We start from the raw sequence: 16,126 nt of genomic DNA on the forward strand, positions 1-16,126 counted from the left end.
TACTACACCAGCTGACTCATAATTCTCTTGGAACAGGGGTAGATGGGAGCTGCAGTGTGGTCAGTTCTAATTTCATTTCAGATAACTTTACATTACTATCTGAATTATTTTCCAAATGAGATGTTATCTGTTTACACATCCCACATCCTCATGGCTAATTAGGTATCATGCTGAAAAACCATGAAAGTAATAGATACATAACAGTTGTGGCTATAGTACAGTAAATGCTCAAAACACAACATTAAAAATACTGTTGAAATCAGACACTTAAAAAGACAATGCTGGATTTAAGATTTACTGTGCAGCTGTAATTCGGTCTGCATGTGCCTATCTATAATTAGACTTAATGCCTAATTACATAACCACTGTGTATTTTCCATTTGGCTATTATCTTATTCAGTATTCAATTTTCCTTTTTCTTTACTACTATTATTGATGTGTGTGGCCCCATGTATCATTTACTCACCACTTGTCAAATCCTGTTTGAGGACAGAATTATTCATTGTTCTGGCATGCATTATGATACTATCAAAATCTTCACAGTTATTAATTAGTTCATTTTCGTAACAATCCTTTAAGATGAGAGAATATTATTATCACTTCCTTTCAGAAGTAGGAACAAGGCACAGAAAGTTAAATGTCAAAGTCTATTGATTTTGGGTACCTAATACAAGACAGACAGGATTCTGCAATATTTAGCATCGAGTAGCATGTCCAGCCAGACTGCTTTTAATATTATCTTCAAGTACAGGTCTGAGTGCCTACTGCTGCTGCAGACCAGGCCTTCTAGGTCAGACTCGCTGTAGTCAAACAAAGACTGGGCTAATGGAGCCAGGTATTTCTGCTAGCCTTTCTCCCCACATCTGGAGGTAATAACTGCATGGGAGCTGCATCTGGTAACATAAGGCATCAGTCCAGTCATTCTACAAATGCAGGCAATTAACTCCCCATTAGTTTGTGCAAAAGCATAGCTGGCATGTAGCATGCCATGCAATTGGCTATAGCAGCCAGTTTAGAGGCAGAAAGCCACCCCTTAATAAACTGACCCAGGTGTGAGATTTGGACATTATTAGTAACAAGTTCTGGAAGGCATGCAACTGCAGCAGCTACATTTTGGAAACCACTAATGCCTTTAACATGTTCAAATGAGGCTAAGTTTTGCAAGCGGTCAGGCACATGATATGTAACTGATGTGTCACAAGCATCTTTTGTAACCACGTTACCTGGGTATCTAAATGGTTACTTCACACTTAGATAGGGATAAAGATAAGTTTAAAATATGTGAAAATAAAACTGGACTTTTTAGATCAGGAAATTAAAATCAGAGTATCAAGATGACATCAAGGACTAAAATAAGTTGGACTTCTGCTGAGAAGAAATATTAACTTCTAGTTTTTGTGTAATCAGAGTGTAGAACTGCAGTAGTAGAACAAAACACCTTTCCAGTTTACAGAGTAATTCGGTGTCTTACTATAGTATAGTCAGGATATATCAGTGGCTCTGGGAACAAGTAAATGAAGAACAGGAAACTGAATCTGATCTCTGGCAATAACAGCGTCCTCCAGCACAATTTAAGTAGCTAACCTTAGAGAACACTGCTTTTCTAAACTGCTAGAACAGTCTCTGGGTTACAGGATTACCAGTCATTTGCAAGTTGGTCCCAAATGTCTATTGCTATGTAGTCTTTGCACATCAGCCCTCACAGAGTTGCAGCTCATGAAAGAGATCAGCTCATTACTGTTGTTTGCTCACTGATTACTAACTGCTCTCTATGGGTTTGTATACCCAGGAAGTATGAAGCATGGTTTGGCAACTGAGGCACTAATTCTTGTTCCTGAGCAGAAAAGGGGCCTCTCTCCAAATTACGCAGATTCGGGCAGGAGAACTAAATCAAAAATAATAAGCAGATGGACAGTAACAAAGTGGACCCTGCTACTTTACCTCCCAGGGAGGAACTAAGAAGCATCACCTCCTCATTTAGGTCATGTGCTTAACCCTGAAGTGTTATACATAAAAAAGCACAAAAAAACATTGCCAAAAAGAAATCTAACATTGCACCAGTGGAAAAAAATGTCATAGGCTGTAAACCACTAGCATGTGACTTAATAGTCTCTCATTGTTCTTAATCCTGTTATTGTTTTCTTTGCTATTTGTTTCCACAGCAAAATTCCAGCAGTGATAGAATAGGAATAGCAATGAGAGACTGTGGAGCCCATCCAAAACTGCCTGGTGGTTCTTTCTCTCCTAGTTTGTTGCTAGAATAATGTTTATTCCTTCAACCTTCACTTCTCTGGTATCCCCACTGAATACTATGGGAACAGCGATGTGAGTAGCGAGTTGGCAAACTGGACAGTCAGTCACTCGTTATTCAACATCCAGCTGCCTTCGGCTGCTATCACCCAGTATATTTTGCTGAGTGAAAGCTTGCTTGCGCACTACAAATCACATTTCCTCTGTTTTAGAACATTCCTCTCTGTCCATCGCATATTTCACTCTCATCCTCTGCCTCTAACTTTTTAATATGTTTTGAATTGAAACAAAATGCCAACAACACTAACTAATTTGACCCTGTATCAGAGCCCTCTCTGTGGCTTGGGATTCTGCTTATGGTTAGCTCTCTGAATGGTCTTCCTGCGGCTTTGTTCATGCCTCGCACAGAGAAGCCCCACCTCACTTCATAAACAACAGGCTCTGTACTTTTTGGCCATCTGTAAGCAGTTTTGACAAGCCACAAAAAAACACTACAGTGTATATGAAATATCTAACATACTTTAAAAAGCCCAGCAAAGATCAGAATTATTTTGAAAACTTGTCTCCAAGAATAGGTAATCGTTTAAAAATCTGGTATTACAAATCTGACTACTGAACTGGCTATTAGTCTGCACAGACCTAATTTACCTTCAGTACAGCAAGGACTAATATGAAAAAAAGAGCTTCTACTGTGAAAATAGAAGAGTTTCTATAACACGGGAGTTAAATCTGCCTTTATAAACATTAGAGTGCTCTCATGATCTCACTACAAATATTTTATTTCTTGCACAACATACTATCTAAACATAAACCTTGGCACAATAAAGTTTAATTAAGGGTCTTCTGATTTTCAGTAAAAATAACATACAAGCAGTAGATCTTGCAAAACATTATTTTTTTTTTGCTCGAGAATATTATAAAAATAGCTGTATTTATAAATATTTTTTGGAAGGAAAATATTTTAGTAATGGAGAGAAAGTGTGTTACCATACCTGTTAATGAGGTATGTAGTTATACTTTATAAATGTTTACATGTATACAGATTATTGCTTAGAGGGTGTGGCAAACACTGAGTGAGATTCTGCCAGTATTGTTGTTACATGATATGAAGATTTTTCTGAGAAAAGCAAGTCTCCCATCAGTTTTTAATAAACAATTTATTAAAGTGTTTGCTACTCTTGTCTGTGTAATTTTTTCTGTGATATTGAAGAGAAGCGTGGCCAAGTGCTGTCTCCTGAGCTGAACCTGTGCTATTAAAGAACATGCAATTTCAGAACTAGTATGGATGATAAATTCACAATTAACAATGTAAATTCTGCATTTATATCCACTATGTACAAGTCCAGTAAAGATAAAAGGAGGTTCATATACCAGAATTTGGTCCTCAGACTTAACTGAAATTCTATCTATAAAAAAGGATTTGTAGCATCTGAGATTTTACAACCTCTGCAGCCTTCCAGACATCACTGAAGTCAGAAAATTAAGAAAGTCTGAGAATATTGTTATAATTCCAACACTGAAAGAAGTAACAATTGACATAGAAGCCAAATTCTGGTTGTCTTTTTTCCATGTGGATGGGCAAGGGGAAGTAGTATTTTTGCCAATGAATTACTGGCTCTCCTTCTAAGACTGGAAACTTGTGGGGGGCTGACTGTGATAAAAATAGGTGGTCCATAGAATTGAGACTTGACTACCAACGTATTTCACATCATCCACTGAGTCAGCATATGAAGACAACAGTGTTGGTTCACCATCAATTCAATATCAGTCACTCCTGTGATTTTGTGTTTTTGGGGTAAGCCTTCCACTCACACTTCCCCCATTCTCAGTCTCCTGCTGGTCCTTGTCAGTTATAGATGCTTATAATAGAAGTTAATTCCCATAGTAAATTGACAGCAAACAACTTATTTATGTCACTTCAGAAAGGAATTGTTCACTAACCACAGCAAACTCGTCCTGTAAATCCCTCACAAATCACAGCAGTTACTCTTTAAGGACTTTCTGGATGAGGCACCCCTACCCTGGAATCCATAGCTGGCCACTTTCCAGACCAACATTTCAGCTCTCAGACTCAATGAGTTTTGGGCTTTGGGATTCTAGCTTGGCCTTAGGGCCATCACCCATCTTGGTGACACATGGTGGTGGAAGACTCATGGCATTTGGAGAAATTTTCATGGAATCTTGATGTTAAAGAAGAAAATCAGTGAACTGATTTGAGTTACACCTATAAGACACAGTCACAAAGGATGCAGGATGCAGCAACGCACAATGCCTTAAATCAGTGGCTTCACTTAGCATCCAGTGCCAAAGTTGCAGACATTAGTTATAGCCACAAGATATGTATCAAGGGCTATTCAGCTGGTATCTCATTGCTAGCAAATACTCAGAAAGTATTGCTTTTAACTCTAAAATTTCCTACATACGTGGGAATTTGTATTCTATATCATAGCTCTTCAGTTTTCACTCCTAAAGTCATGTCTTAATACAATATTTTCACGGTAGGTGTGGAATGAAGTGTGTTCAGTTATAACTTTGGTTCCCTCATACGCCTCAACATAGTGAAAATTTTCAATCTCAAAATTCAGTTAGCAAGTTGAATTATATTCTTCCAAATAAATGTTTTGACAAACAAGTCCAGAGCTTCAGTGTACCATAGCTGTTCAACTTACTGTAGCTATTTAACTTTAGCAATAACTTTGTTCTAAGGAAAATTGTAAAAAGTGAGATCAGATTTTCTCTGTGCTAATTATAGGTTAACATGTTCTGTGTGTAATAGAGGTTGTAGATTTTCCAGCCCTTATCTGTGGAATTCTTAGACGGTACCTAACTATAAACAGCAGAAATGTTCCTACTGCCAGGATTTAATAGGTAAGATTTTCAGTACTCGTATTGCTTTTAGTTAAGTGGTCAACTTCAAAACATAAAAAGCTGAAGATCTGATCCCTGGAATAGGAATTTCACATTCTAATGAAGCAAGTGAGCACTTGCTGTGAAATTTAAACAGATCCAAAATAAATAAACCAGCATTATTGCACTCAACTGCTTTGAGTTATTCCTACCAAGTCTCAAGGCAAGACTTCAGTGAGGGAGAGGAGCAGGAAATCTGAAAAGTAACATTCTTCTTGGAACACTAGTTAATTTTTAACTGATGAAAAACAAGATTGTTTCTACAGCAAGCGTGCATTAGATCCCACCTATCAGTGGCAAAACAGAACATTCAAGTCCTTTGGCACATTATTCTCTTTTAATCGTTCTTTTCTTCTCCGCTGTTTTTCTGTGTGCAAGAAGTTAACAGATTAGTATCATTCTAAATAAAATAATGTAGTTTGTTTTTTATCACACTTCCTCAAGAATTTGTGACATGCAGATGCATTTTCCCCTAACAAGCATAAAAATTTATAGAAAACAAGCCATGTGAATAAAAAAACACTTTTGTAAAGAGTTCCATGAATCTTTAAAAAAAATTTAAATATAAATTTTATAGTAACTTGAAATTCAAAAATCATTATTATACAAGTTACATTTTCATTCCTTCATCTTTCTATACAGAATCTGCTCCAAGAGAAGCTGCTGTATTCCTATTGTTCCTCATCCTCATTCTTCATCTGCCCCTCTTTTATCTCAACACATCAAACAGAAGTCTTATGATAGTGGATGCAATGTGCCAAAATGATAGCCCTTTCCATATTAGTTATATTTCTCACACAGTTTCCTAACAATCAAGCAAAAACTCAATTCTTAGTGCAAAAACTGAGATTAGCTTTCCATTTCTTAAGAGGCCTCTAAAATCAGGAGATGAAATTTACAGTTACAAGTGACATCAGTGCCCTGAAGAGATTTTCCAAGAGGTTGGGCAGACCCAGCCTTTTCCAGGTTTTGAAGGACGTGACCCACAGACTTCTTTCAGTTAAGTTGGCTGTGTAAAAACATAGCCCTTATAACCTGCAAGTAGTTTTATAACAGAGTATGCTGTGGGAAGAATTTGTTTGTAAGCCACTGCCCAATGCAAATATTACATGGTTGGAATGAAACATTATTGAAAAGAATCCCTCAGTGTTTATTGAAAACAAACCACCTGATGCCTGATGACTAGACAATTGCAATAGTTGTAGTTAAGTTTCTGAATGTTTCAAACACACATCCAGATCCAACAGTCTGGTGAAAAGGACAATTCACAGGTCTGAGAAGTAATGGACTCATAGTGAGACAAATAGCAGACAGTAATTTTCTCAATCTAAAAAAAATATATATATTAATTACCTTGTAGAAAACTGGTGTTTATCCTCCAGTTTCCATATGTGTCACTCCAAGTGCCTTTCTCATATACATTTTATTTTGCTATGTACCTTGTCAGTATCACCACAAAGCTTAATCTCCTATATTGACTATAACAGAGCCAGCAATATTAAAACCTGTAGTGTCCTACTCTTCCTTACATTTCTTATGCAATGCCAAGTTTGAATTGACAGCATCCCTTCTGCATGACATGTGAAGTAGATCAGGAGTGGCATCCTTAGATACTTTTGGAAAAATAAATTGCAATACTCTGACTAAATTAATTTGGGTAATTACATGGTTTTCATTTGAATTTAGCCTGTCAGCTTTTGCTGGAAGCATTTTTGTTCACTTCATCCTGCAAGGATTTTCACCTTTTTCCCCTTCCAGTAGTTATTGAATTTCAATGGTAGTTGAAATATATCTCTTTGGGAAATCAGGCATTCAGAGAATTGCAACAAAGCAATCTATTTAAAGTTGTGTCAGGCACAATGCCTGTATTTCTTTTAGATACGCATCAAAAATTTGTTGTTCTAGTGAGTTCAAGCACATTACATTTTTGCAGTTTACGATACAGCTTTAACAGGATGGCTGCTTTATGTATTTTCCAGGTGTTCAACATGAATTGAGTATTTATTCTCCCCTCCAAATTACTGAGAAAGAAGATTATATTAGCTCATAAAAAGCCTGTTGTAAGTTAAAAAAATGTGTGTGTGTGTGTGTGTTTTTTCCCCTTTCTCTCTCCATACAAGTATTTCATAGACTGGTAACGATATCTGTATGCACTGTACACACAGTAGGGGCTTGCAAAATTAATTTTCTTTTAGCTGCTATTTTCCTGCCTCACCACAAGATGTCAGTGTAACACGTTTATACTAGCACTCTTTTTCTCATACATAGCTGTTGCCAATGGATCTATTTATTTTTCTTTAAAAACAAAACGAAACAATGCAAAAAAAAAAAAAAAAAAAAAAAAGAAACCATAACAGCAAAAGAAAGCAAGGGTTGACAAGTACAAGGCAACTATAACTAGTTGCCTCACTTCAAACCAATTTTGCACACAGCAGCTCTGCAATACTTCCCAAATTATTTGGTGGTTTCCTGTGTGTGCTGTAAATCACGCATGATGCAGCCTCTGTGCTCAACACGGTGTGTGACAGGGGGCAAGTTGTTCGGATGCAATTCTGTGCTGCCTGCAACACCTGGAAAAGAAAACCAGAAAGATTCGACTTGCTGAGCTGGCAGTTAAGGACATCCATCCTATTCCCATCATAACTGCTCGATCCATGCAGCAGCTCGGTGATTTTTTATTTTTTTTTTCCCCTTGGTTTTGTGCACCTGCTGTTTCCAAGAGAAGCATGCTTTATCCTCGCTGCAGCCCCATTTCACAGCCATCTCCCTGGCACCAGTGACACATCCAACCCCCAAAGCATGTCCTCGCCCCGCCATGGGCCCTGCAGGCCCAGGCCCACCCACGGGCCCATGTTGTGGCCTGTCCCCGTCCCCAGCGTGGTGCCTGGTGCCTGGGGGAGCACCCCCAGCCCGGGGAGGCCTCTCAGTGCCCTGGCAGGGATGTGAACGAGATGGGATGATCCCTCGCTGGGGGGCTGAAGGCATCGACAGGCCGAGCGCGCAGTACCAGCCTCACACACCAGAGGGTAGGAACGCCCTTTTTAGGCTGAAGATTTAAAATCATGAAATCCTAGAATCACAGAATGGTTTGGGTTGGAAGGGACCTTAAAGACCACCCAGTTCCACCCCCCTGCCATGGGCAGGGACACCTCCCACCAGACCAGGCTGCCCAAAGCCCCATCCAGCCTGGCCTTGAGCACCTCCAGGGATGGGGCATCCACAGCTTCTCTGGGCAGCCTGTGCCAGGGCCTCACCACCCTCACAGTAAAGAATTTCCTCCTTATATCTAATCTAAATCTACCCTCTTTTAGTTTAAAGCCATTTCCCTTTGTCCTATTGCTACATGCCCTTATAAAAAGTCCCCCTCCAAAATCACCTCAGGAGTCACCTGTTATAAAAGTGCATCGCTGGTGTGTGATGTGTATTTGAAGACCATGGCCTAAACATCTGAAGTCCTTCAGTGTTGCAGCACTGTGTGCATATTTAAATTTGAAAGCCTGGAAGTACATTCCAAATTGATGGGATGTTTGTGTTTGGAGAGGGTTTTTGTTTTGTGGTTGTTGTGTCCTCCTTTTTAGCAACAAAGAGATGGAGCTAATTCCTGACTCTTTGGGTGGAAAAGAGAGAGAAAAGGGGACTGGGACCTAGGAGAGACCAGGATGAGAGAGCAGAAAGAGGTGAGACTACATGGCTGCATTACCAGAATCTTCCCCAGTCCTGCGGAGTAGAAAGGGATCCTAGAAACATTTGAAGAGCTCTGCATAATATATATGAATTTAAAGGGCATTCAGAGCATTTTCATGCTAATTAGACCACACTTAGTTCCAAGTGTGCTTAACACGGACATTTGAAATACTAACACAACTGTTTCTGGAGCAGTGAGCTATACTGGGGTTGTTTCCTTTTGCATGTAACTGGGTAAGTATATGCAAGTTTACCTTTTTTCTTTCTTTCTTTTTTTTTTTTCCTCCCCTGGAGAAGATGGGAATAATTAGACAGGGAGAGAGAGAGAGGAAAAAATGCGGTATTCCTGCATAACGCATTTATTAATGAAGTGTGAAACTGAAGTAAAATGAATTGAGTCTATCATCAGAGAATTCAGTAGGGAGAGCAATAACTTTCAGCAGTTTCTAAAAGCATATAACAAACAGCCATGCATACTGTTGCACTTCAGGGTTAAGTTTTCCTCATCAAGTGAATCACTGGCTTGTGAAACAGAAAACAGCTGCTGAGCAGATAACGGGCAACGTCCCAGGTTATTTTTATCCTTATTCTAGCAAACCATACATTTGGAATTGCATTTTAAAATGATTTCTGGAGGACAGTTTGACAAGAGAAGAGCCAATAGTTAAATAAAGTAGCATAATTCTCCTGCCCCCCAATACTCGATTAAACAAGAGGCCATTAATCTAAATTATCTTGAACCTTTGATCTATCTTTGAAAATCTCCTTACCTTGCAATGTAGCCTTCATGAGTCTAAAATAAAATTGCAACCTTAGAACCTTAATTATAGATATGTCCAGCAATCCTGCTCTGTTATCGATTCAATACAGAAGTTCATTTCTGATTACTGTTGAAATTCAGCTACCTCATTCTGTATGAGTCTACAGTCCATTAGCAACCAAAGATGTCATATGAACTGGCTTGCCATTTTCAGGATAATGAAAGATGTAAGGGCAAGAGAGAGAGCTCAGAAGAACAAAAGCCAAATAAAAAGGAATTAAGGTATCTTGTCTGATTATTTCAAGCATCAGTACAACATGGGAAAACAAACCATTTTCCAGCAAACAGGAAATGCTTTTCCCTTTTCACTGCACTTTCATCTTTAGTCTTGTTAATCAAACTATTAATACTTCTAGGCATTATTTGCCCTGAGATCACACAGTAGCAAGACTACACCATAGAAAGTCTTTGAGGTTCTCATTCCTGCTCCCCAGACGTGGTAGATGGGATCATAGGTTCATGCTGTTAAACCCCAGAAGATGAAGGCTGCTGGGACAGCGGGATACCATTAAGGATTTGGAGTTTTCTTTACTATTCTCCTAGGGAAAAATAACTCTGTGCTCTGCTGGAAGCTGTGAAACATGAACTTTCCCTTTAATTTCCCCTGTGCTCTTGAGTCCGACTCCCTGACTGCAGAAGACTCTGCTGTGTTTGTAGGTCACTAAGACTGCAGGGTCAGCCATTAGCCACCCCCTTTCTAGGCAGGGATGATTGTGTTTCCTTCCTCCCTCCAGTAAGGCTGTTCACAAAGCCCAAATTTCACCTATGAACAACCTAAGCAACAACATCTAATGCATTTGATTTTATAATTCACCTAACCTAAAATTTACTCTGTTCCTACTGTCAAGCTACTTAAACTTCTTCCCTTTGTACAGTACAATAACTTTGTATTTCAATTAGAAGAAATACAGTTTGTATCTATTGCAATGTATACCTTGGAAAAATTGAATCATTAAATGTCCATTTAAATAAATGAGTCTTTCACATTATATGTCTGCTCATTATTCACAAGAACAAACAGCACAGTATTGCAATAAACAGCAGTGCATTACACTTTTGCTTTTACTTACGCATGGAAGCTGCACATGTGAAAACTGTTACAGCCACTGAAGACCCTAGCACTATAAATAGTGCTCTATTGTTAGCAGATAGGAGATGAAACGAGCCTCACTGAGCATGGCGTGTCCGATTAAGCGTTAAGCTCTCCCTGCTAAAAGTGAGAGGCTACATCAAGTGATCAACGAGCCTGAGGGTAAGGCACATGCCTGGGAAGAGTTCGGTCTAACTCCGTAGCTTCCCTCAGGCAACACAAACGCAGCAACTTATCTTTCTGCCTCAGCAATGGCAGAAGCTGTTATAAGACACTGGGTGGAAACTCCTGTACGCTATCAAGAGCAGTTTGCAGCCCAGGAGCTGGAAGCACACAAACTGGATCACTCTCTGTATGCTTTGCCGGGCCCTTCTACAGCAGCACTGAGCAACAGGAGGCAAACGGTGGAAAGTACAGCCGGGGCCGAGGCCGGTGGCCAGGAGCAGGGAACCACAGGCTTTCAGGTCTTGCTGGATGTTGTGCAGTTCCGCCCTGAAGATATCATCATTCAGACTTTTGAAGGCTGGCTCCTGATCAAAGCTCAGCATGGACCCAGGATGGATGAACATGGTTTCATATCGAGAAGCTTTACCAGACAGTACAAGTTGCCTGACGGAGTGGAGAACAAAGATTTGTCTGCACTCTTCTGCCATGATGGCATTTTGGTTGTTGAAATGAAGAACTCGGTGGGAATGAATTAGAACCTTGTCCATAGTTTATTGGTGAGATAAAATTATTCTTAATATAACAAGACGATATCATTCAAGTAATGCTGTAGAGTGTAGAAAGCATGTGGCTGTATTTATATTACAGGAAAGAAAAATCTCTGTATATATTTTTCAGCATGCTGAATTTATTGTTTGATGTGAAATGTTAGACTACTTGTCTCAGGCTACGTGTATCCTGGAAAGCTAGGCTTTTTGAACAGTAGAAAATTTAGGCTAATCACAGCAAGAGAAAAAAATCTATTTGATATTATTGAAAATAAAACACATTTAAGAGTTCAGTGAACAAGGAATTGTATTTCTTGCAATAAGCACTTGTAATATATATTCATAATGATTAAAGAAGCAATAGACAGGTTGTGAGTTTTTTTGAAATTTAATTTACATACCAAAAATGTTGTTTTCTAGTTTTTTAGATTAAGTTCTTCTTCCTAGGCTCTGGAGAAGCACACAAACTGAAGGATAATATCAAGAAAAAAAATCCACAGTTAATGTTTATATATAAAATAGCCTTGAAAAAGCACTTTTTAGAAGTGTGTTACATGTTTGAAAATATAGAAAACCAGAATATTCACTGACTATATATGTTTGAAAACACAGTACGTAGAAATGAAACTTTCTGTCAAAGACAGAAATAAAATGCTGCAAGAGATTTAGAAATTTGTTGTTGCTTAACACATTCTGCTATCTATTTGCAACCAAAGAAGAAATATATTGCTTACAAATACTCAAAAGCATCAAGTTTTTCTTTGTGAACCCCTGCTAATAAAAAGGCATTACTCTAGCATGGGTGCCTTTATTATTATTCACTGTCTTGTAGATCAATAAGCTGAATACTTAATTCTTCATGTTGCTTGACAGTTTAGGCTGACATCCTCCAACTGTACTTTCAAGATCAAATTTTTCTGCTGTTTTTTTCTCCCACTCTTTCTGTACCAATATGGATCCAATTTTAGTGTGGGGGTTCCTTACTACAGACACAAGTCTAATTTCTCTCTCAGTTTCTCTGATTTAAAAAAGAGTAGTAGAGATGAAAATAACATCTGCCCACTATACCTTGTAATTGGTCTTCTCTACATTTTAACAAAAAAATGCTCTACATGAGTTTGCAAGTGCTCAAAAATTTGAGATCTGCAGCTGCAAATGAAAGTGCCTCCTTTCATGCACACTGGAGATAAGTTTGACTGCTCTGCTATGAATAGTAGAGGAATGTGGGATGGAAAGTGCCAAGTTAAATACAGACTCTTTACAATAGCCATCTGCCGGTTGCCCAAATTAAAAACATATTCAAATGAAATTGAATACAAATACAATTTTAAGACTATGAAAAAAATCTGATGAACAAACCCCTGGCACTCACCAGCTGAAGCCAGAGAGTTCTTTTACTCTGAAATGAAAGCCTGAAGCTTGCACTTCTGCACATGTCCATTCATCAGAAAGACTTTTGTTGTGATTGTTTAGACTTGAAGGCATTTGAAAGCAGTTCACTTTAGAAAACTGGAGAGTTGCATTCTTGCATTTTATTTATTATTTGTACTAACAAGAAATTTGTACAAGAAGTGCAGAATAAGACCTGGATTGTAAATTTCCATGATGTACTAATTATTATTATTATTTTTTTTTTTTTTGGAATACAGCATAAGTCAAGAAACTGCTATTTTTTAACAAACCAAGCTAAATAAAATACGTATGTCCCTACATTTCCATTTAACTCACACTTCCACCTCATATTGCCTGTGTCTAATTTGTATATTGGTTTAAGGTAATGAGAAATCAATCACACTAGAAAATTGGGTCTAGATTTTATACACTTCTAGGTCAAGGAGCTTTCTCAGCCAGGAATCTGATGGAACATGTAGCATGGATTAAAAACTGTGAAGTCTAGATACAGGTCTAGATTTAAACCTTGCATGCCAACTCTATAAAAACTCACATGTTTATACCCTTGGTTTACATATCATTTTATGGCACAACTGCTGGAAGATAGCTCAGAGTCACCAGTGAGTAACCTGCTTTGCTGACCTCTGCTGACTTTCTCTTTACAGAGAATTTTGTAATTTGACCATTTAAAATTACAAGTTGTTATAAAAACGATTTTACCTATGTATGTGGTGATGGTGTTTATAGCCCTAGAGATGAAAAAGCAGTTTAAAAAAAAAAAAACACTGACAATTATTCTAAATTAGATGATGATTAAACTACTGGAAACTTGGCAAGGAATTAGATCAGACAGCCAAAATCACATCGTCTGTTCTATATATGTAAATACCACGTTTACACAGAGCCCTTCCTACGTGTACAGGCCTGCCTCACAAAACTGGATAAGGGGTTTGGCATCTCTGTGCCCGATTCCATACTTGCTGATGACACTGTCTGTCATAAGCCAGCAGAAAGTACTGACCCAAACATGTCAGGGATGCACGCGGCCAGGTTTCTTCTTCCCTAGCACCCAGAGGAACCCAGTACAGAGGCCTAAGCCCATGCTCCTTCACGAATGGCCACGTGCCCCGGCCCCACACCAGTGTGGTGGATAAGTGAGACCGTGCTGGAATATGGACGTGCCACTCGCTCCCCCTCTTTTAGTTCCAGGTACAGCACAGGCAAGTGTTTCTGTCGTCTGTTTAGTTTACTGAAAGTTTTGGGATGAATGCTTTTTATATGTTAACCAGAACAGCCTCAAAGTATGTGGCAGAGCACTTCTGAATTTTCTGTAAGGAGCTGTTTTCATTTGTATGTGATGTTTGACTTTGTAATTCAATTAGCACCGAATTTGAACGTCAAGGAGAGAGCTGTTAATATTGCTCACGAACAGCAGAATGAGACATCTGTAAACAGCAAAGAATTTTTGAACAGTTACAGCTTAAGGCAGGTTTAATACGCACTGATTTGATTAAATTAAGAACCCTGATATTGGCTGGCCACAAAATCCTGGCCCAGAATAAACAATATATGCTGCTGCAAGCACTGCAGAGCAAGTTATTGAACCTTCTCAGTATCTGTCAGTGAAGGATTACCTTTGTAATTGATCAGGCTGCTCCTCCAAATTGGGTAAAGATGATTTCATGCATGGATCTAAGCACTGTAAAAAATGCTTTCATAGAAGAAAATGTCTCAGTATCAGAACAGGTTGCCAAAAGCAAGGTCACAAACACATTTCTGTGTGACCGCTGTGGGCAGAAAGCCTACAAATGCCTTGGACTTTGAGACATTGCCTTGTCTTTTTATAGTATCTGCTGTATCCAGGGCATTTGAGATGTCTCAACACAATCTGATACTTGCAGTAAAGGGAACTGAGGCTGACGCAGCACTCATCATTCACTGAGTAACCACTCAGCTACAGCTATGGATATTGGAAGAGAGGAAAAGAAACCCCTGGGGTAATCATGACAGCAAAATTCCCATTAAGAAGGGCAGGTCTTTCATTCCTTATACAGTTCATAGCTGGAAATCAAAATATGCATTTTTATCTGACTAACACTATGAGATTTGGCTTCTAATGGGAGTAGGAATATTTCTGAAAATACTGGGTGTGCTTTCTCATTTGAGAGAGATGCTGGCCTTAGACTTGCTGACTGCCAGAGACAACAGCTGGCCCCGATCATCCCGAGGACAGCATCTCCATGGCCCTACACTGAAGGCAGGGGTTAAGCCTAAGGGATTAGATCTACCTGCGCATTGCATCAGGGATACCTGAGGTGGACCTGCTCACGCTCGAGCCAGAAGTATCATCCCCTTTTGCCACTTCAGGTCCAGAAAGCCTGGAGCGCCCATTGCTGTGTGCAAGATAAAAAATCATCCCTTATTAAAAATACTTTTATGGATGGAGAGACAGGAGAAACGAGGCACTGCAGCTCAGGACCCCCATTCAGTTTGGTGCTAGACTGGGGGCCTTGGCTCTCTGTTCCACTGTGGGCTATAGCCTCACAAGCCCCATCAATCTTTGGAATGTCTTTCTCAGCCCTTAAAAATGCACTTTTTATAAAGAAGTCAAGTATTTCTCACACACTCTTTAACCACACGGTAATAACTCTGATGACCATATTTTCAGGGGGAAGTATTTCTAGTAGCTGCTTGCACAAGCAGGACTGATGCAAGGAGAGAATCGTTTTCATCTTCCCCTGTGTTCTTCAGCTTGTTTCAGTGCTTTTGGCTGACCCTGATGCCAGTGAGTAGCACTCTTCTGCTGATGAACCATGTCACTCCCTAGTCCTGCAAGCTAATGCAGAAGCAGCAGCTTGCAGAGCTCTGTGCACAAAGAGGAGACAGAAAATTGTAGCACCATGGTGGGCCTGGGCACATGAGGATGTCCACCAGAGGTGGGCTCCAGAAAGGATGGGGAACAGGAAAAACTCTCCAACTGATTTGGAATATATACTTACATATTTCAATATTTTGAGGTATAATACTCAATCTCTTATTAGAAAGAATTTACTTTTGTATAAGATGGTCATCTTTAAAGGGCTGAGAGATATTTCAAAATAACCTTAACTGACAAATTTAGGTTGCTAATAGAAAAGGAATGAGAGAACAAGTCACATACAATCTTCAGCTACATTTCTTTCCAATTGCACATCCCGTTAGTTTTCCCACCCACTAGTTCTACACTCCCATCAGGTAAGGATGGATACCACCACACAGTCTCCAAAGTTC

At 39.2% G+C, this 16,126-nt stretch overlaps 1 protein-coding gene across 1 annotated transcript; it reads left to right on the plus strand.

Annotated features, from left to right (window-relative positions):
* Window positions 1–10,780: 10,780 nt before the first annotated feature.
* HSPB3 (heat shock protein family B (small) member 3) lies at window positions 10,781–13,570 on the plus strand. The gene has a single exon (XM_013180561.3). It carries the CDS (start codon window positions 11,003–11,005, stop codon window positions 11,450–11,452), a length of 450 nt encoding a protein of 149 aa, XP_013036015.1. The 5' UTR covers window positions 10,781–11,002; the 3' UTR covers window positions 11,453–13,570.
* The last annotated feature ends 2,556 nt before the right edge of the window (window positions 13,571–16,126 follow it).

The sequence above is a fragment of the Anser cygnoides genome, chromosome Z, assembly GCF_040182565.1.
Source record: "Anser cygnoides isolate HZ-2024a breed goose chromosome Z, Taihu_goose_T2T_genome, whole genome shotgun sequence".
Taxonomy (NCBI): domain Eukaryota; kingdom Metazoa; phylum Chordata; class Aves; order Anseriformes; family Anatidae; genus Anser; species Anser cygnoides.

What these genes read in the sequence shown, in the direction of transcription:
- HSPB3 (XM_013180561.3), top strand. Translation starts at nt 11,003, where the DNA reads ATGGCAGAAGCTGTTATAAGACACTGGGTGGAAACTCCTGTACGCTAT.